Source organism: Megachile rotundata, chromosome 5 (genome assembly GCF_050947335.1).
Source record: "Megachile rotundata isolate GNS110a chromosome 5, iyMegRotu1, whole genome shotgun sequence".
In the NCBI taxonomy this organism is placed as follows: domain Eukaryota; kingdom Metazoa; phylum Arthropoda; class Insecta; order Hymenoptera; family Megachilidae; genus Megachile; species Megachile rotundata.
In genome coordinates, this window is record NC_134987.1 from 20,312,316 (window position 1) to 20,333,639 (window position 21,324).

Below are 21,324 nucleotides of genomic sequence, written 5' to 3' on the forward strand. Positions count from 1 at the left end.
TCTCGCTGCCACGCAGCAGTTTAAGCTCGATTCCAAGCTCGAAATGTCCATCCTGTAGGTTTACCTTTAATGTAGCGCGTCTCGTCCCTTGTTGCAGTCCCTTCAACGACGCCAAACGAGGAACGGACGGTCCTTGATCATGCACAGACGCTTCACAAACGTCTGGAACATCTCCATGTAAATGAGAGTACCGGCTGTACGCTTACCAAGATTGCCAACCTACGACCTGATGCACAGTTTCCTCGGGAAGAGTTTGAACGTTTCGCGTTTACGTACTTACAAACATACTCTGACTCGTCCATACATAACGACGAACTCGCTGAGATAACGTTATCGTCTTAAATTGCGGCCATTTCTGTTTTCGTTTCGCGGTGGTTGCGATATACACCGGTAAGTTCGGTTTATTAGGAGCTGCTGGGAAACGGAACCGTTTGGATAACAGGTTGAATCGGATAATGGGAGCTTTGCGAGCTTAGCGTATTACAAACAATTTCTCCTTTCGACCGTAAATGTCGATATCTGCAATTCGAATTTCGAGAATGCCTATCTCTATTCGCGAGTTGCTAAATGCGAGACGCTAACAGTCTGCGGAGATTACCTATATTCTTTTCTCACGACCCAATTATTTCGTCGCTTTTCAAACACGAAATACGCTTGTTTGTCTGGAGAGTATCGAAGGAAGAGTCGAGCGGAATTTTACCGTGGACCTCGCGTTAACGGGTTTAACACTTTCACGTTTCGAGTCGAATTGACCTCGATTCGAGAGGTCGTTCGAAACTAAAATGATTGTCAAGGATCAGAGAAAATAGCATGAGTGCGGTCAAACGACAATTCTTTCATCTTTGATTTTTGTTCATCTCATTACGGTGTTATAAAGATCGAAATATTGATCTCTGTTTTTGCCCAGTGCGACGATGTAATTTTCTCATCGGCTACTTCTGCTTCCCAGTTTAGTTCTGTCTATGAATATGTACACGATGTTCTCGCCTACGGACATGTCAGTTACGCTGTTTGCGAATACAAAATCAAGCCAATTTGAAAGAAACCGCGTGACTGTGGACACGGAAGAGGTGCATCGCCGTTTTTGACGGACGTTCGTTATCAAGAAATGTCGATATCCATCTACCTATCGATCATGTGTTTATTCGCGTCGCAAGCGTGTTTCGCTCTATCGCTCGGTTTTCCTACATCCTACTCGATACTCTCGAATTTCCGTTTTCAACGTAGTTTTTCTCCTGTTTTTGCTCGATGTTTAAAATATACGTATATCTTGTTACAGACAAAATTCTCGATTCCGTATCAGCGTTTCGTAATCCGTGGAATGTACACGAGTTTATGACGTGCATCGACGGCTAAAAAGTATAGAGTTTGTTTTAAACGTTCGTCTCTCCTAATCAAAATTGATCGAATTAATTACGTATTGCGCGTTAATTAGCTGTGCTTCGGCGAAATTGACGTACGAAATTACCCGTTGCATTCTGTGTGAAATGTCCTCATCGAGACCCAAAAGGGAACAATACACGAAATTGACTCTCTGGTCTAGAGCGCATTGCAGCTGGCGTTAAACTATTTGATACGTGGTTGTTAAAAATGTTACAAAAGCGTTTATAGTTATAAAAGCTTCTACGTTGACCTGACGTTATCGAATAGCGTCAAATTTTTTACGTTTCGAAATCGATCACGCGATATTTTACGACCAATCGAAACAAACATCGGGAATACAAAATAAGGACGTTTCTTCGCGTTTCTACGTTGACACTCGTAAATTATTCGAAAGGTTTTTCGAAACAGCGATATCTCGAACGAGTAGCCGATGAATTGCGAGTAGAATGATATTCGTTGCCGAATCGATGTCTCACCCATAGAATCCGTATCTCAATTACCGTAAGCGCTTTCAGAATTTGCAATTCCGATGTGGACCGGAGTCGATATCGATTGCTACTTAATAGAACCCCGCTGCGCGAATTTAAACCGAACAAAATTAGGAAATCTTTGTTGAAACGAACAACGGACCACGGAAAACCCTTGAAACTTGAAAATTAAACGTGATTCGCAACTTCAAATAATAATCAATGCTATCGAGATTACGAAAGTTAGCTTTGTTCGAAAGACAATTTCCTTTATTAACGTTTCCTTTAGTTGTCAATTACGTCTTTCCGTCGTTGCAAATAAAACATGATTATCGAAGAACAAGTAATGTCATCTTTAACGTTGCGAAACACGCGCGACGGTTGACACGAACAAAAACGAGAAACGTGAAAAAGTCGTACTCTAAGGAAGAAAAATACATGTTAGTTTATATGCGTTATTGCACAGATAACTCACGGACGTACGCGCGATACGCTGTCCACTTTTCAAAATGAATAATCTCCGAAACAAAGTGCAGCACGTTGCGTTGTATATTTTCGGTCAGTTTTTGCGCGAAGAATCATCGACCATGTCCCGCTATACAATGATTGCAACCACGCAGTGTATAATTCGATAATTGTGTTACGCATGACAGCACGGAAGTATAACAACAGGAAAAACGATCGACGTTTCTGTGGACACGGTTCGTCGGCAAGCAGACTCGTGGAAAATAATTATGTTATTCGATAGAACGAGGAGCGAGTTAATTACTGTAAATTAATAATCGTTTCATTGTGACCGGAAATTATCGCGCGACCGATGTAACGGAGAAAATAACGCGACAGAACGGAATAGGGAACGATGCAAATCTGTTACGTACTGTTCAACGAACTGTACGAATATATATTTTTTAATTGCAATGTGTTTTCGATATCGAGTTATAAATTTTCCTGATAGCGTACATCGATTGAGACTGTAAGATAAATTCAATCGGAATGGTATTCGCAGTACAATCAATTTGTTGGTAAATTAACGAATAAATATTCTTTCTACGAAAAGGTTTTACCGAAGAAAAATGATTTTAACTGCATTGAAACTACACTGATTGGGTGTTTTTTCTGATAAACATGGAAAACGTCAAAGCGAATTACTGTAAAGTGGAAAGTCAGAGCTCAAAGACTCGTTTGCTCATCGAAAATTTAAAATCTGGCGAATCAATGGTCCACTTCTCGTATTCCGACGAGAATTATAGATGATTTTATAAAAATGGTAAAGCATATTGCAAGAAGTGGTGCTTTAAGAGTAAAAAATGGAACCGTGTAACCGACACTGATCACGCAATGACTCGAGTTTGTGCAAATCGGGTTGATGGGTAACAGATAAAAACAGGCGACGTATAAAAAGTTGCAACAATGTTGCAACCAGTAAAAAGAAAACTACTCGAGTAATTAGAATTTCAAATGGAGTTAAGTATAGCTGTTTGGCAAGAAGATATCAATGAATTATTAATTCGATGGTTGTCACGCTGGAACAAAACGCCGTGTCGAAAAAGCACGTTGCATTTTCAATTTAACGAACAGGATTAAATTAACAACGCATTTTCGTTGCACGATTCGATTACGTAGACGTAACTGCTTACGGATCGGTTCGAAAGTGTAGTTCAACTACTCACGTAACAACTGTTTTCTATCCGATGTCTAACAAATTGATTGAAATCCGAAGGAACTGGTTTCGAAAGCGTTCGATATTTTGCCAAGAAATTCCTGTATAGTCGCTTCTATTTTAATTTGAACGTAGTTGCTTTTAATTTTAGCGTTAATTATATTTTTAGTTACATTTTATTTCGAGACCGTAAACCAACGAAGCAATTAAACTTTTTAATGACGCGCAAACAACCTTTACGGGATTAAACCTGGAAATAAGTATTTTGGAAGCTCGGCAAAAGTAATTTACATTGATTGAATCGTTTTTTTTACACATACGCGTGTAACACGAGGGAACTAATTTTTAATGAGTTTAAGAATTTCTTCGCGAAAAAACTCGAGCAAAACTGACGATAGATGGGAGCTTCTATTTTTAAAGGAGATTTCTGAAATTGTTAGACAACTTCTTTATTGTCGCATATATGGTTATATATTTTAATACACAATTCGTCTTTCCAGAATAAAATAACGAGGGATTAATAATAACATTTTAAGATCAAGTTAAAATTAAGTAGCAATTGTCGTGTGCACTGTAATGCAAAATTAACGAGATCATTATTTATAACGCTTTTCTAATAATTTACATCGATCCAGTATTCGAAATATGACTTCGTTGCCGGAAAAATCAAGGTTTATTAGATCGGTTGAACTCCTGTAAAGTTCCGAGCCTGTTATTTTGTTCGTTTTGCTTGTTATTTTAACACCGGAGAAGTCTGTTACCATTCAAATAGCGGAAAGTTTACAGGAAGAGAAGCATATTTTGTTACAACTGTACGATAGAACTGCATTTATTGAAATACCGGCGGAGGAACTGGCGTTTACCTCGAATTCGCGTAAAACTGGACGCGTTAAAGGTTTCTATTTACTGTTTCAGTATTCCCATCTGCGCCTATTATGCTAAATACCACGAGAAAGCGTCGCGTTTCCCTTGACTAGGCAAATAACCGTCCACAGAAGGCACTCTCTTTAACGTACGAAACACATGGAATCGCGCTATTACACGGTAAGATTAAAATTTGAATTGTTACGGATACAAATTTCACTGTACATTCTATTTCCCGAGACATTCGCCGCTTCCTGACTAACGATAATGCGGTTCACTGAAAAAAGGTAACCCCAGAAAACGCGCAAACTCGTAAAAATTCGAACCTTTTACGATCGTATATAACATTCGAATTAAAAGCTATTGTCGCGATCATCGCAATATTTTTGCTACCGCTACAAAATGCAGGAACGTGGAAGCAGAAAGGACGAAATAATCGATTTTCAAACAACTGTCACTCGATCTCGTAATGGCTTTAACGATCGTCTCCAGGATACTCTTCGTTTCCGAGTCGTTCGTCTCGCCTTTCTCGCCAGCCAATATTTCATGAACGGCGGAGCTAAAAATGCACTCTCTTCGCTCCGAATCGTAAATGTAGCCGATTTTGCAGACACATTCGTAGCCACCTGGCATATTCATGCACGTTTCTCCGTCGTCTGTGGAGCAACCGTGCTCTCCTCTGATGCACTCGTTCACGTCCACGCAGAGTCCAAATCTCGAGGACCATTCGTAGCCAGATTCGAGACAGTTACAGCTGATGTTTATCTGGTTTCCTACCAAGCTGAAGAAATCCTGATTTTCTTGCCTGTTCAATGTGCACGTTCTGTGCTCTGCTACGAACAAGGTAAACTAAATTGATCAGGATGCAAATAAGTGGAACTTGGATCGAACGTGGAACTAGTTGTATTGTTTTGTTTAATTCCGAGCAAATATACCGGTATGGCGATTTCCCGTGTAAAAGCTTTAGCGTCGCAAACGAAGAAAAAAGTTTTCGGAATGCGATCAACGCGTGTCGAAAACACGAAATGAATTCGCTTGGCAATAAATTAATAGCGGAATAAATGTAAATTGATCGAGCGTTAGGTAGATTCAATCGTGCCGCATAAATTTGGCATTTAACTAAACTCGGCAAATTGCCACGGAATTGAACGATTCGATTCCATATTGTAGTCTTAACTCGTGCCAACGAATCGTTAGCTAATATACTTAGCCATAAACGTTTCAGCGAGAACATTATACACGGCGATAACGTCTTTTGCCGGAAAGGAACGACCTAATAACTCGCACGAAATTATCTGGCGCGTCGAGTTTCGGATTTCAAAGCAATCCTCTTATGACACGGGAACGTAAGATGATTTGCACGCACCCGGTGGATTCGCGGCGTAACAAGGATTGAGCGGCGATTGATAGCAATCTGTCATATCCCGGATGTGTTTCATGGGACAACAGTGATCCGGACAGAAACTATAAAGGGCACAGGCATATGGACTCGTATCATCGGCTCGCGGATCACCGTTTCCGCCTTCCTGTTCCACCTGACAGTTGGCATAGTTGTCACAGTCCTCGCCGAAGATGCTTAACTCTGGAACTCCGAGCATCGTGTACCAACACATGTAATAACTCACGGTGGTCCGCCACTGGAATCGTTCTAAGTTACGATACAATTATCTAATATTTCGCGTTACACGTTAAACAAAGTCCTTCGAGCGCGAAACAACGTACGAATTACGCCAAGTCCGAAGCCAAACAAAATGAAAGGAAATTATAAGCATCGAAGAACGTGTTTGTCGAGCGTTTCATTTTTTGTTCAAATATGAACAGGACGAATGAAGTACTGGGGAATCCAGTTAAGCATGGTCGACAAATGAAAAGTTTCTTCCATAGTGTCTTTCCTCGGGCTATCGATCATTAGCTTTCTTTTTTGATTGGAAAGGTCCCGAGGGGACCATTGGTACTTGCCTATTGGACCTTGGAAGGGAAGCACGGTTAGTTCGTCACGCTTCTGAGCCGCCTGACAGTCCCTTTGAGCGGCTTGGATCTGCTTGGTATTGTCCGCAAGGTTCCACTTTTGTTCTTTCATGATCGTGACAGTGTCGTCTTCTCGCCTGAAGGCAGTCTCTTTAATCACACCTTCGAGATATTTTAGACACTCGACGAAACTCGAGTCACAGTATCTACGCATAATTGAAAAACAGTTATCTCTTATATATGCAACTTTTTTCAAGTATTTGACTTTCTATTCTAGCAACTAGAATGAATCGAACAGGCACGATTGACCCAGAATTGTTAACAAATAATAAAAGTAGGATTTGTGAAGCGATACTTGCGCACTTCCCAGTGCAAGGACCTCAAAGGAGGTTTCGGGAATTCTTCGTAAAACCTGCTTTGCGAGTCTTCGGGTCTCTTGTAGTACCTACGATCGTAGTCTTGAAACTTGTGCGCTCTAATATAATAGGCAACGTCTCGAATCACTTTGTTCTTGTCCCATTCAGCGTCCCAGTCGTCGCTCGGTTCTTCTACGTCGGGCACATTAGTTGTTCTTATATTAGGATCTATAACCTGTTCCGTCAGAGGCACAGTTCCGATTTCCTCCTCGTCCTTTCCCGTTGTACTTTCGCCGATCTGTGTCGTCGTCAAAATTGAAAACGTCGCTCGTTCCATCGAGCACGCTTCGTGGAAAACGCAGAAATACAGGAACGCGTAAAATATTGTCTCCATTATTTTCGAGTACTCTATTTTGTGTTGATCATACATCATTTTCGAAACGACGCTCGCATAAAAGCCGATTCACAATGAACCACCGGACACGTTGCATTTTCAGGGCGATTACGATCGAACACTTGACAGAATCGATAGCTTTGTTGGCAGTTTCGCGACGTTGAAGTCGATTTCAATGCAAAGATCTAAATAGAGAGGCAGTTAGCGAAGAATAGAGGGATGCGAGAAAGGTCGATGCGTATTAGATTAAGTACACCTCGATCAAAACGTAGACGTTGGAAAAAGAGTGGTGCATAAACGAAGACTTCTTGAATATGCCTTGTCACAATAGAGTGAATTAGTCGAAGGGTAAAAGCTGCTTTAAAGCGGGCTGTTCGCAAAGCCAGCCGATAAGTAAGGGGAGAAAGCCGCGAGGAAGAAAGCCAGACGCAAAGAGCAACCGGACAAAAAGCCTGAAAGCAGGAGAACTTTAATTGCTTTCGAATATCGACGAGTGTCGCGACGAACGACCTCCTCCTCTGATTTGCGAGTCAATCGTGAAACGCGAAAGTCCCGAACAATACTCGATATTATTTATTCGAACTGGCAGCAACCGAAACTTGCGATACGAAAGCGTTCGCCTACTTGAAACTTCCATCAGGGACCACGTAAAAATATCCATTAACTTCGTATCCGTTATTAGATCGGCGAACTGTAGGTATAAATTGTAGTTTTCGTGTAATTCCTCAGCTGTTCGATTCGCTGAATAATTTTCAAGCGGAAGATTAAACGAAACTAGAACGGAACACAATTTATGGTTCGTTTCGAAGCTTTCCTATTTTGTCGTGTTCTTTAAGCCATCCATTTCCCATTTCCATCCGACCTTTCCATTCTCGCGTACTCGCGATCATTCTCGCGCTCGCGATCTTGGTTCGACTGTCGAGATATTTAAAAAGTTTCGAAATACCACGAAGAAAAGGGAGGTCGTGTTTACGGAAAGCATTCCCTCTCTGTACGAAATTCTATCGGTCGATTTGAAAGTCAATGCTCGGTACATTGGCGCGGAGATCCTTTAAAACGGATTAGAGTCGAGGCGCGTTCGAAAATTTCCGCCTGGAATCGTCTCGGTGACGCGCAAACCACGGATCCGCAGTCTGGATGTAATTTTCTTCGGAAACGTATCGCTGCGCAGATCGATACGATGCGGCGATTCAACCTCTTTCGTGTATCTCAAACGCACTCGCTTCCTGTTCTATTCCCTCTTCACCGAGCTCTTTTGTAAATGCTACCTTTCCGATTTAAAAATGGTCGATCTGCATTTTATGAGAAACATTTCTCCAGGAGACGGTTGCTACATACACATCTACGCAAATTACCCATCGAGAACTTTTGCTCGTTATAATTTTAGCTTAGCGTCGCGGTAGAGCCTTCGAGAGAAAGAAAACGTACAAACTTCGCGCGGTACTCAACGCGGGACGCTACGTCGAGTAAAAGGTACATGTATATTAACGTGTTTTATCGTTTTGAAACGGTTATTCAACTCCTGAAGGAGATCTTATATTACAGGACATTTTGTACACGTTACCTTTGAAAAAGAGATCAAACGCGTTCGCGATACTTGATTCACGAGGACTTTCGAGTTTTATTCTCCCCTCGATATTTGTTGGTGTTACTGTTTACTTGCAAAGTCACGTTACCGTTGATATTTACATATTCTCTACATAGTACACCGTTACCAATCCAGCGGAAACTTTTCAGTTGACTGAAAGCACCGGCATACGCATATATTCGGTCACACGTGACGTACTTCTGATATTTATACGCATATTCCCACGCGAACGTAGACACGATTATGCAATGCGTACCAGGGTGGTTGGTCGTGCATAATACTGTTCTCTCGAATATCCTTGTCCCCCGTGCATTTATAATAATGTCCCGCAAACTTCTCCTTCACCTTTTTCTTCCTCCTCTTTGTTTCTTGACGTTGCTCTTAATCCTTTCGCTACACGTGACTCCTATAAAATGTCTCCGAAAGGACAGGGCGCTTTCTAAATTGAAAAGCGTTTAGTTATTTCGTTATATCGATTGTCCGCTGCTATAATCGTCGTTCGCGAAATATTCACATTTGGGAATGTCATGCGCACAATGGAAAGTCATCCTTCGGATTGAATTTCTCCGTGTTATTTCTTAATTTTTCCTTCGACCTACCGAAACGTAAATATAATAACTATGGCTGAAAATAGACTGCATATTTTTATCTTCTCGAGTTCTCCCATATCGTTAAAACGCTCGTCGCGTAAAATATGATAGTGTATCGTTGACGAACGTACAATTCGATGATTAAATTTAATATCGTGACCAGTTCGCGCGGAAGGAAGTCGTAAGATACGAAAACGAGCGAGTATCAGATGCCTGCCGGCTGTTGACGAACAAACATCCCCCTAGCATCGAAGAATGAACTTTTTCCCCGTCGATGGTTTATCGCATCACAGCTCGAAGGGAATCAAAGGTACAAAAGCTTTCAATAACTCGTGCCTGTTCTAGCGACTTTACCCGCGCGCGTCATCTCCCAAATGGATTTCAGCATTGTTGCCGGGAGCTGTACGACACACGCTTTATTCCCTTCCTCTCGCAAACCTATCAACCGAACCCCAGCTCGGAATTGTCTCGAATCGTGCACCCTTCTTCGGCCTCGTTGCAGCCCATTAATTTCGAAATTCTCCTAACGACAGGAAAATAGTTCGCATAAGGACGCGTCCCACGTTTCGTGACATTCCCCATTTTTCGTTACGCCGTAATCCTGGAAGTCCACTTTCGTCGACGTCAAAATGTCGCGTGGCGACCGCTCGTTTTTGAACTGAAATTAATCACGACGGCACGAATAACGCGAAAAGCCTCTATCACTTTTGTCTTCAACTAATCCTCGGACCATTACGATGATACCTGTCGCGTTTGCATCCTCGAAAGTGGAATTTTAACCTGGCTGTTCCCGAAGGATTACGGCAGCTCAAAATCTTTCCAGAAGAAGAACGTGCATTGGCGCAAGGGTAGGTTAAATGGAATACTTTCTAAACGGAGTACTGTTCTTTCGGACCGACAGCTTCCGGCGGAATTCTTAGGTGCACGGTTCCTACGAGCTCGCATTCGACGAAAATGCTGCACTCTCCATTATGGTTCATCGTTTCGAGATGGATCAAAGGTGCGCGGATGCTTCCAATCGTCAAATGGATTTCGCTATCGCGGCGACCGTTCATACGTTATCGGTTTTCTCTTTTCCTTTTTTTTTTATTCCCGTCAAACACTCGAGAAACCGTGTCAGCTGCGCCTCGCTTCCCTTCTCGATTGTGTTCGACGGTCGTTGACTCGATTTTGCCGCTGTGTACCGACTTATGTTACGTCCATTTCCGAGGGACATTTTTCATAAAATACTGCCGCCGTTTCCAGCGAGCTTGAAAAATATTGAATTCAAAGGGACGTCGCGTTCTCTTAGATCGAAAATTTGTTAGCCGTCGAAATCGACTTCCGAACGTATTAAATATTATGATCGTGAAACCTGAGCGCTAACGACATCAAATTTTCATAATTTAAACGGCAGCACAGTGGCAGCATTTTTTAGAGGACGCGAGTTCGGAAACTGTTCTTTGTGATCTCGTGAAAAATTGAAGAAAACTGAAAGCTGCATGGAACCAGAAGCAGCTACTCCCTGCAACAACGAGCGAGAGTTTCGTGGCGGGATTTCAGAAAAGGATCAAAAATATCCAAGTTTCGAATCGGCGGTCAAAGTCGGTCATCTGGTTCCGTCTCGTTCAGGAAGACAGAGGTGGTCGTTTCTTGTGGGACGTATTTCGTTCTTTTCGCAGATTGGCGAGAATGTTGACCCAGTTTCACGGCTTCGGATGGGATCGGACGTTACTCGCTCTTCCGAAACTGCTGACTAGAATACGCGATGAGCGAGAGAAGTTAGGATGGTTGTTACGACGTCTTTCTCCCAACGGGAACGCCATCGACTTCCCGAAATTCATGTTGAAAATACAATTCTTGTGTCTGAAAATCCTTCGCCGGAAACTTGGTTTTTTATCGTCTTCCGATGAACGAGTACCGTCGAGAGTGAACCTGTGCCTCCTTGGCAATGAAGCGATCTCCCAGTTCCGAAGATCGGAACAGCTTGCGCGTAAAACAATATCTACATATAAAGTGCAGCGACCAATTCTGTATCGAACGATTTCTAACTTCCTCCTGATTCGGTATCTCGCGGTCGCGTATATTTTGAACGTCATAGAATTATTTCGATGCACTTTATTAAAAGCGATTAAATACAGCTTAATTAACGCCGAATAGAATTTCGATTTAATTTCAATAATTGCTGCAACTTTTGAGAATACATGTTAATTTAACTAAATTCGATGTCACGTTCAGTTATATCGACATAATGAAAATTCAGATGAAATTTCGTAATGAAGGATCGAACGTTAATGAAAATAATTATCGAACTGGAACTCGTTAACTAGAATGACATAATAACAGAAAGCTAGTAGCAGGAGTCTTCGTCCCGGACGATAAAATTAAAGGCAAGAGCCTTTCAATAAATGCGTTATTAAGTTCCTGGTGTCGTTCGCTGGAATTAACTCGTCTTTCCGGTAACAAGTTAAGAATTAATCGCAAAGTCGATTTACCGGGAATAAGATCTTTCGAGGTTCCCGGTCGCCTTCGTTCGACTAACTTTCACGATAAATCACGGCGCTCTGGAAAACCTTCGCGGTCTCGGTTAAGACGCTTTCGAAAGTTTCCCGATCTTCCGTTGACGATTATAAGACACGATACCGAACGGTCGCCGGTCGAGGAGAACGACCCACGTCTTTTAATGGAAATCACGTAGAGCAGCTTTCGCGCAAGCAAATCCCCCGTGACTTCGACTAAATCGCGCGGGATCTGTGGATAACATGAAAAAGCGAGCGCGTGATCGCGCTTCTGTCCGTCACCGATCGAATCTAATACGTTCCTCGTGGTTCCATGAATCTCTTTTGAAAAATCTGTCTCGAAATTTTTTATATCGAGTGAACAAGAATTTTATACATCGAATAGTATTTCGATAGTTTCGTAATACGAATTTATCAATGTGACTATAGTATTCTGTAATCGAATATTCAACCTTAAAACAAAAGTTGAGGAGATCATGTTCGATACTCGTTAACGCACGAACTTAATCAATTTATAATTATCGAAGCCTTACATTCACCCAGGATATTCCATAATTAAACGCGTATCCCTGAATTTCGGAGCGAATTCCTGTTTCGGTAAATTTTACGTAAACGTCGAAAAGTGAACGGAATTTATTATGATTCCTTTCTATCGTTTTCGTTTCTTGGCGCAACTAATAAACTCGTGGACAACATAATGGTTCGACTTTCCGAGACGGTCGCGTACACGCTTTCTGCGTTATCGTCATTTTTATTCGAGTACTTCATTCGAAAGCGCGAACACGACGGAAAATTTAATAAAACGTCGTACGAATTATGGTTCGATCATTAACAACCAGTTATGTCGTGGCTAGAATGATTTCTTCTGTTTTTACGAGGAGAACATGACGAATAACGCGTTAATGTTACTTTACGACTTTGAAGCAACGTATAATGGTGTTGGAAGCAGCAGAGCTGTACATTACATATTGTACCCATAAAAGTCAAACGACTTTCTTACGATACGCGGGCCAATTTATTTTTCTATCATTCTGATTCACTTTATGGTGCTTTTTCATTCAGCAGCCTGCTCGACCGGTGTAAAATATAGCGCCGTTTCTTAGCCCTGAATTCTGGGATGAATACCGTATCAGGAGTCAAGAATTTTCCTCCAACATTCTCGTTTCAATTCTTCCGCCGCGAAGTTAAACCATCTTCCAGACTGCTTTATCGAGGAATACTTCGATAATAAAGGATGTGCAAAGATAAAAAAAATGGACAAACATTATAACGTCGTGTAAGAGCGTTCCAATATTTCGATAGAAGGTAGTAAGTTGAAAGAACGCAACGAGTATCGAAACTCTTCTGAAAGGATCCGGCTTATAGCTCCAAAGCGGTCTCGGACAGCGTTAATTGCAGCCGACCAACCGTGAAAGTCTCAAAGCTGCCGTTTATTAAAATTATTAAGTCTTCCGAGTTTCGCGAGCATCCTCGGAACGCAACAACTTCCGAAGCCTTTGTAAGGAGGGATCGGTAAGAAAGTTTCGATCGGACGGCGCACGATCTCGATGGAATGGTTCTCGACAGCAAAACACCTTACTCGACGATTCGATGTTTCGCAGATTTCGGAAATTGTCGTTTCCCGACTGTTTGGCTCGGACGAAGGAAAACGAAAAGTCGTGGCAGCTGGAGGAATACGGAGGAATCGTTAATCGGGTCACGGAGTGCGCGCTCCAGGGGATTCTGGTCTGTGATCCGTAGTATTCGAGAGCGTGGCGCGTGCTAGTAGAGACTAGATACAATATAATGCGAGATGTGAAACCCGTGGAAGTGTAGTCGGCGGACAGGCATGACTTCTATGGGATGTCGCGCGTCCCTGTACTATTTTGTCGGGTATTAATGGAAGCCAGCTTGATAAATGAGCTGGTCGTGGGAGGCACGCGAAAAGATAGGGGTGATTCTCTGCTCCCTTCGTCCCGTTCCACGACTACTGCCTGCGGGCTTTAAAGAGAAAAGCCCGTCTACCCTCTGCCTCTCCTTCTCCCACTCCCCTTATCCACCCTCTACCGGGTGTTTGATAAATCACGGGTTTCTCCTACTCGACCCGAATTTCGCGTTTCGAGTATGTCACTGTGCCGTGCTTTGGATTCGCAACCCCTTTTTGCGACCTCCGCTTCTATCTTCGATTTTGCGACTTACGGTTTCGCTTCGCATCTTTGACCTCTATTTTACCCTTTCATAGATTCGCTTTTTCAACTCGTCAGTTCGAAACTTTTATTTCAACGAGTTATGACTTCCAAACTTTAACTTCATCCTCGACTCGTTATTTCGAAACTACAACTTCGACTACGATTTTCGTTGGAACTTGGCTATTAAATTCGACTTAATAAGATCGACTGCTCGCGATTCGAAAAAGTACACGAGTTCAACGTCGTGTTCAACTTTCGACTCGTCAACGCCGACATTGCCTTCAACTTCTGACTACGCGCTCACTTTTACAAAGTTATGCGGGTAAATTCGCTAAATTTTGCATTGCTCGATTCGCGTCAGAATTCAATTGCCTTTAAGCCGTCGATATTTCCTCGTTGGAAAAATTGTACGTGTAGTAGTAACGAAAGGTCGACGGGCAACGATGATCGTATTCGAAGCCGCGTTCTCGAGGAAAGCGTCAAATAATTGGCAGCCGTGAAATTCGCGTGCTCGTCAGCCGAAAATTGTCAAACGAATCGACCGTTCGATGGCTCGGATTTTGATCCACGATATAACTCCGGAATGTTCGATGTTCCCTTTTGTCGGGCCATTTATTTAATTTCGTGCAAACGATGACGAAAATAAATAGCTTTTAGCGTTCGTTAGCTTTTCATATTTCTTCGGCTTTACTTGCTTAACATGCCTCGACCTTCTACTCTCCAAATTGTTGATCTTCAATCGATCGCATCGAAAGGACCTATCACGCTTTTCGCAGAAATTTCAATTTCTCTTAATAACTGGGAATATTCGTTTCCCAGCTTTTAATTGGACATCTCGGTTAGAATATCTGGTATTTCAAAAACAAATATTCGCGATATAAAATATGATATCTTAGCGGAGACATGCTGTCTTCGGGACATAACTTCAGGAATAGATCGACGTTTCCGCGTTAATTAATAAGGTTTTATTAACGGTTGTGCAAGTGAACGAAACTCGAGGGTGGCTTTTTCGTGATTTTTTGCCGCTTTAATCGTCGCGGATCGACGAACTGCTCGATCGTCGAGCGAAGGCATTCAGAGAAGACCGCCTCGACGAGCTCGTCCCGTTAATTTAGAATTTCCCTGTAATTCGAGTCGATAAACGAGTTTGTCTCGTTACTCGATATACGCGTAATTAGTCTGTTCGGATCGTATGCGAGTCCCGCTACGCATACGCCGCGCATCTACGTCAATTTCTATTACAGTTGCGGTACGTGCCTAGGGTTTTCGATACGAATAAGCGAAACGGACTTTGTGAATACGAATATCCGCGTTTTTAACGTAACCCATATTTTTCCTCGCGTGTTCGATCCTTTATACCCAAACGCCAGTCACCGTACGGCTATGTGTGTACAGTCTGTATACCTTTCGTATTTTCTACACCCGTGTTTCACTTTGCCGACTCTTCTACGTGTACACAGTGTCAAACAGGGTATTTCAAGACTAGAGATTTATGGTATTTATTAAGAGGAACGAGGTACGCTTACTTTTTCAAAAGCTGCCAGCCAATTTGTATTTTTCTGTACGGATGGTTACGAGACAACGATCTCCGAACAAAATAGCTGTTTAAATCTCTAATCCCTTTCGTCGTATTCGTTGTAATTTTTCGATCTTTCATAAATTCAACGCGATTCATCCGCGTTACGGTACTGCAATTGCTACTGAATTCGAAGACTGGGCTTCACGATCCATCCAGTTTACATATAAATGAAAAAGTATCGTTCGCAATGGCGACATCGTATGCCCGAGACAAATTCTAATTTTGCGGTCAGCCTGTTTTCCCCTAAAAGCCAAAACGTCGACCGGAATAGGGAAAAAGACAGGCAATAGAACGTCGCGCACCGACAAACAAAGGAGACGCTCGTCATATTGGAATTTCGAAATTGTTAAGCAATTCCGGAGATATTAATTGGGATTGGAATTAATTTCTCGTCCCTCGTCCCTGCCATTACGAACCACCTGAAAACTTGATTAGTATTCCCCGGAGCTGTGCCAACACGCTGACGGTGAATTTCTGCGAATAGTTGGAAATCGAAGTAGATATAGCGAACTCGGTCGCCGCCTACGAATCAGCCTGTACCATGGAGATTCCACTCTCCAACTTCCATTTGTTATTGCGTCTACCGACCGAGAGGAATGTTTTATCCTCGCTTATTCCATACATCAACATGTGATGCTATTCAAGACTCTTGGAACACTTACTGAAGAAGAAAATAGCGGAATTTATGGTCCCTTCGACGCGTAAAACTTTAACAAATGATTTTTCCAACTTTCTCAATGCATGTTTATAGGAAATTATTAAAAAGTGTTTCGCGACGCTCGAAATCGACATCTATCTCAACTATCGAATAGCGTATTTGCAAACACGTTTACTCTCACAGCGTAATTCGATATTCGTTATCTCGTTACAAATTCTTATCTAATGGGACAAGTACCCTGAGACTTTTGAAAGGTAGCGTACGTTAATTTCGGGTAACGATCATAGTCATCGTTTCTATTACATCGTAAGGTATGCATTTTCCGTACAGAGCTTTCGTTCGTTGATTACGAAAGTCAACTCTCATTAATTTGGGAGAAACTCGCAGCGAAACTGAAGCAGAGCCATTATCTCCTCGTTTAGCTCATCCGCGTGTGTAGCAGAATTATTGCCCCTTCAATTTTGCTATTCATTTAGCTACCGTTGCTATTCAGTTCGCCTTTCGTTTAAGCAAAATGATATGGTAGCGTTACGTCAGCAATTTTCTTACGCGTAATTAAAACACTCGTTCGTTCGCGTATCAATTTCAAAACGTAAAAGAATTTTGAAACATCGATATTACAGATTTGAGAGCGATCGCGAAACCCATACAAAATTGAACTGTAAATAGCACACGCAAATTGTTTTACCGATCCAATTTTGTTTATAAAATAGCGTGTACGCTGTAAAACATTGTTTGGTACTATTACAACGTCGAGCACGGCATAAAACTCGCGATTAATCGTGTTACAGAAAATTTCTTGCCGCGTTGTTTCTGTTTCGCAACGACGTAAAAGAAGTGATTTAAACGAAGCAATTATTTCTATACGATACGAGCAGAAAGAGTTCGATTTATCGTTTGAATATCGATTGGAGAGCAGAACGCAATTTCGACCACTTGAAAATTAATATCACACGGTATGACAGGCGTGTGACAAGCGACTCGGAAAAGCGATTATATCGTTAATCATCCTCGTCGTTGGTGTAGCTAACGGACCTGTCTCTTTGTTTTCGTTCCGTTCGACCGGCTGGTTCATCGAGCCACTGGAAAAATTGCCAAAAACCCAACGTTAATTATCGTTATTCGTCATTAACATGCAAATCGACTCTCCACTCGATGATATCTATTTCAAGAATCACCGTTTGTTCGTTATTAACGATGAAAATCCATCACGGAGATGATTACCTTCGATAATTTTGCTTGAAATTTTCCGATATTATCGCGCAAACACAGGACAAGTAACAAATAGGTGCGTGAAATAAAAAAAAATTGTATCGGCTACTCGATTAATGTTACTCCGATAAAAATGCGAAGCAAATAGACGCAAAGTGGATTTTGGGGCATCTCTGACAGTAAACCAACGGATCCGTCGTAAATCGGAGTTTACGAATTTGCTTTATTTTAACTAGGAACAGGTTAATATAATAAAAGGGACTGATCGGTCGATAATTGTATCGCCTACAAACAGGCATCTTCAGAAATAATCGCTACCCAACGAGCGCTTCCGTGACAATTAACGCGCGAATACCGAAATCCCATTAGAGAGAGACATTTTCACGGGAGAGCAACGTTTACCCCTTCTCTGTTCGAGCGCAATAATGCGGGATTTGGTCGTTACTTTCGTAAAAGCCGCACGAACTCGTCGCTTCGTTACCAAAGTCACGTTCGCGGAAGACAGGTGTCGCGTTCGGAAGAGCTGCCGCTTTGAAAAGCGAACCGTGGCGACGCGTCTTTCCCGACCGAACGAGCGAAGAAATTAAGGAAAATCTTAATAGTTCGAAACGCTTACGTTAATATCTCGGGAATTCGATCCTAGGCGAGTGTCGTGGAGGAACGTTTTCCAGGATGGCGCGACGGCGTCAGTTCGCTCCAATTTGACTGTCCAGGAAGGAACGCGGCGTGCTAATACCCTGGACAAGCTGGAATCGTGCTTGTCAGCTAGGTTACCGGGAATAATGGATGCGACGGTAACTCACGTTAATGAAGCACACCATTTACATCTCCTCTACCTTCCTGCGTTATCTGCCTACCTTCCTCGCTCTGCCTTTGACAGCTGCGGAAACGTTTCCGCAGCCTTCCATTCGCCGAACCAGTCCAACTTCCTGTCGCGGAACAACCAACGCGATTCATAATTTTATACGTTTCCTTCCCGATTCTTTTGAATAGTGGCTAATACCGAGAACGTCGAGTTACTCTCGTTCCTCTGCGCTCGAATGATAGAAATCGTTTGAATGGAAGCGGATTTAATTGCACAGTCTGGAATCCGACGTATTCGGGCGGTGCTATTTAATTAATTGTTAACGCGAAAAGTTGCGCGTACATCGATCGTGTTATGTTATCTTGAAAACGGTCAGCGGCCAGTTTAAATTGTACAAGTTTCGCAGCTACATTTCAACGCAACTTGTTCAACTTTGGTAGTTTTCTTTAAATACTTCGTCGAACCGTATTAAAAGATTTCTCCAGCGTCACGACGAAGCTCTTAACCCTTTGCAACTTCATTTTCAGGGGAAGAAGAGAAACGTGACGGAATTAGAGGACGTGGAACAACAGCGGCGGAATGCGACAAGAAGACGTCGAAGGGATACACGAGCAGCGTTGTAATCCTCCCAGGGATCGAGGAACAAGGAATTTCTTTTCTTCGAGAACAAGGGTGGAACAGGAGGCAAAGGTGGCCTTCCGAAAACGGTGAGCAAGAAAGAGGTGGACGCGAGCGGACCCTTCGCTTCCCAAAAAGGCTCGAATAAGGAAACGGGACAAATAGCATCGGTCTCCTCGTCGTCCTTTTCCTACTTTATCGCAGGGAGGGTGCGAGAAACTCTCGGGATACTCTCTTCGCCGCTAATGGCATCTTGGGTCCAAAGTAGAATTCGGACGATGCAATCCTTCAGGCAGTAAACTCGAACGGGGTTAGCAAATACCTTTGCCCGATACCTGCGAATAAAAGTTTTTCGGTGATCCGTCGAATAAAGTGACTCGCGATATTTCCACCGTACGAGTCAATTCCAGACTACACGTGTAACGAACAAATTTAGTATCGAACCGTTTTTATCAAATTTGATTATTATCTGTAAGAAACGTGTAGGCGTGGCTTGCGGTAAGCGTATACTTTTGAACGGTAGCGTACGTCTATCTAGTTAATTGCCTCGGATTATTCAGCTATTTACGGCAGATTAATCGCTTTGTTGCATCGCACGGAGGAAGGCGCGCAATTATCGATCACGGAACAGGACAGAAGAACCCGAAAACGTAAAGTAGGGTTAACCCGGAGCTCGGTCGCGTTCGATCAATCCTCGACTCGGATTCGGGATACACATTGAACGTCTGGGATATATGGAACGTCTAGGTAAACCTAGCTAGACCCAACCCATATGTTAGCTGCACCTAGCTAATACGCGAAGTGCTTGTGCGAATCTAGGTAAACCTAACTCATATCTAATCTGCGGATACCGGTAGAGATATACGCGTGTACACGCGTATGAATTTAGGTTACTTTAATAACCCAGATTTTCAACTTGTAATATAATCCATCTCGTATGTATTTGTTCTGATTTATTACCATTGTTATTTTAATAATTCACTCGCCCTTTCTGAACAAAAACTTGTACGCTTCGTGGATAAATTTCGAGCAGCACTGTACTATACGTGTTAAATAAACAATGCGCATAGTTTCTGATCTACGAAGTTTCTACCTAAAATTTGGATACATGCAAATTATCGGCGTATATCGAATAAATTTCATCTCGAAACTTTTGAGTTCGGTGCAATACTATGCACACCGACAAAACTATGAGTAAGTATTTAATTGAAACTCGAAGTATTCAGATTCGGCAGTACACCTTGCATTCTATGAATAAATCCGAACGTATCAGCCCTAGCATATTTATAGCGTGACAAAGGAAGTTATCTTTCAAATATTAAACCTGTTTAATATCTACATTATGCATTCAACGATGAAATTTCTTGATAATTTTGGAGCAATAGAGAAAAGCAACGTTCAGCTTCCTATTCAACGCGGATGAATCTATAAACTGTACAATTGTATTTTGCAAATCAATAGTCGTAAGGTGTGATCGTTTTAACGACATTTTTCCTGAAAATATTCCTAGAAAAGAAAACATTACTGACCACTGGCAGTAATTCGGTCCGGTAGGAAACAGCTATCCGAACCGTCGGGAATTCATTATCAAAACACAATATAGGTCGACGGCGCGATAACTCGAAGCCGATGTAGCGCGAAACGCGAGAACGATCGATTCTCGTGGAACGAATTACCTTCGTAAATCAAGAGATTTACCCGTAGCGGACCTCCAACGGGGAAACATCGATCGTTCAAAGACATATGTATCCGAGGGATGCTAGCAAAACGCCCGCGCTGGTCATCGCGTCTTGCGTGATTCGCAACGAGCGGAAGCCGTCGGGTATACGGTTCGATCGCGAAATTATTTCGCAATCAGTGCCCGGCCAAGATTAATTCGAAGTTTGGTCGGACCGCAGCGCAGCTCCGAACCACGGCATCGGTGGCCGTCGATGCCCATCGGTGCCCGACGGTGCCCGTCGGTGCCCATCGGTGCCCATCGGGAACGACAGAGCGAGAGGAACGCATCGCAGCTCGAAGCGGTCGGAGCGAGAGGTGACGAGAACCGGAAACGCGGAGACGCCTACCAGAGCCAGGTGATGTATGTGTTTTAATTCCGTAGCAAAGCCGTCCTTTTATTTATTGGCTTTCGTTACAGGATATTGCGACAGACTTCGTCACTCTCCACCCTTCCATTGTCACCGCATCTCACTCCTTTTTCTTCCTTTTTTTTCTATCGTTCCTTTCTCTCCGTCCATTCTTCTCTTACCTTTTTCTCGTAGAACCACGCAGGTGATTCTTGCACGATGCACGCTCGTCGAGTTCGAAATGTTCGTTTTTTGTTATCGGTTGTTGATCGGTTAATTACGGTAGATACGTACAGTGACGGACAAAAGAAACTTTAAAACGTAAACGATGTGGGAAATCACCATAATTTTACTCTTTTTCTAGTCGATAAACAAAGGGATACGGTATAACTGAAAATAAAATTATAACTTTTTATAATAACGATCATACAGCAGAAATGTAGAATCGGG

At 42.5% G+C, this 21,324-nt stretch overlaps 1 protein-coding gene and 1 long non-coding RNA gene across 3 annotated transcripts in view; one reads left to right on the forward strand and one right to left on the reverse strand.

Moving 5' to 3' along the window:
- Positions 1–19,885, forward strand: part of LOC143264443 (uncharacterized) — a 58,571-nt gene extending 38,686 nt beyond the window's left edge. Inside the window, exons 1-2 of one of the 2 annotated variants that reach the window (XR_013038162.1) lie at positions 17,481–18,179; positions 18,718–19,885. This is a non-coding gene — a long non-coding RNA (uncharacterized LOC143264443). Of the gene's footprint in view, positions 1–17,480; positions 18,180–18,717 lie in introns of those variants that run through there. The other variant, XR_013038161.1, reaches the window with a different exon arrangement.
- Positions 3,820–7,230, reverse strand: LOC100878185 (uncharacterized). The gene is made up of 4 exons (XM_076531459.1): positions 6,698–7,230; positions 6,334–6,548; positions 5,741–6,022; positions 3,820–5,204 (listed from the first exon to the last, which is right to left on the reverse strand). The coding sequence occupies exons 1-4, from the start codon at positions 7,129–7,131 to the stop codon at positions 4,747–4,749; spliced, it is 1,389 nt and encodes a 462-aa protein (XP_076387574.1). The 5' UTR covers positions 7,132–7,230; the 3' UTR covers positions 3,820–4,746.
- Positions 19,886–21,324: the final 1,439 nt, after the last annotated feature.

Bases quoted from the DNA above. Each gene is read 5' to 3' on its own strand.
- LOC100878185 (XM_076531459.1), bottom strand. From the start codon at position 7,131: ATGATGTATGATCAACACAAAATAGAGTACTCGAAAATAATGGAGACA. The intron at 6,549-6,697 runs GTATCGCTTCAC...AATTATGCGTAG, and splicing joins TTGCACTGGGAAGTGCGCAA to ATACTGTGACTCGAGTTTCG. The intron at 6,023-6,333 runs GCAAGTACCAAT...ATCGTAACTTAG, and splicing joins TCCCTTCCAAGGTCCAATAG to AACGATTCCAGTGGCGGACC.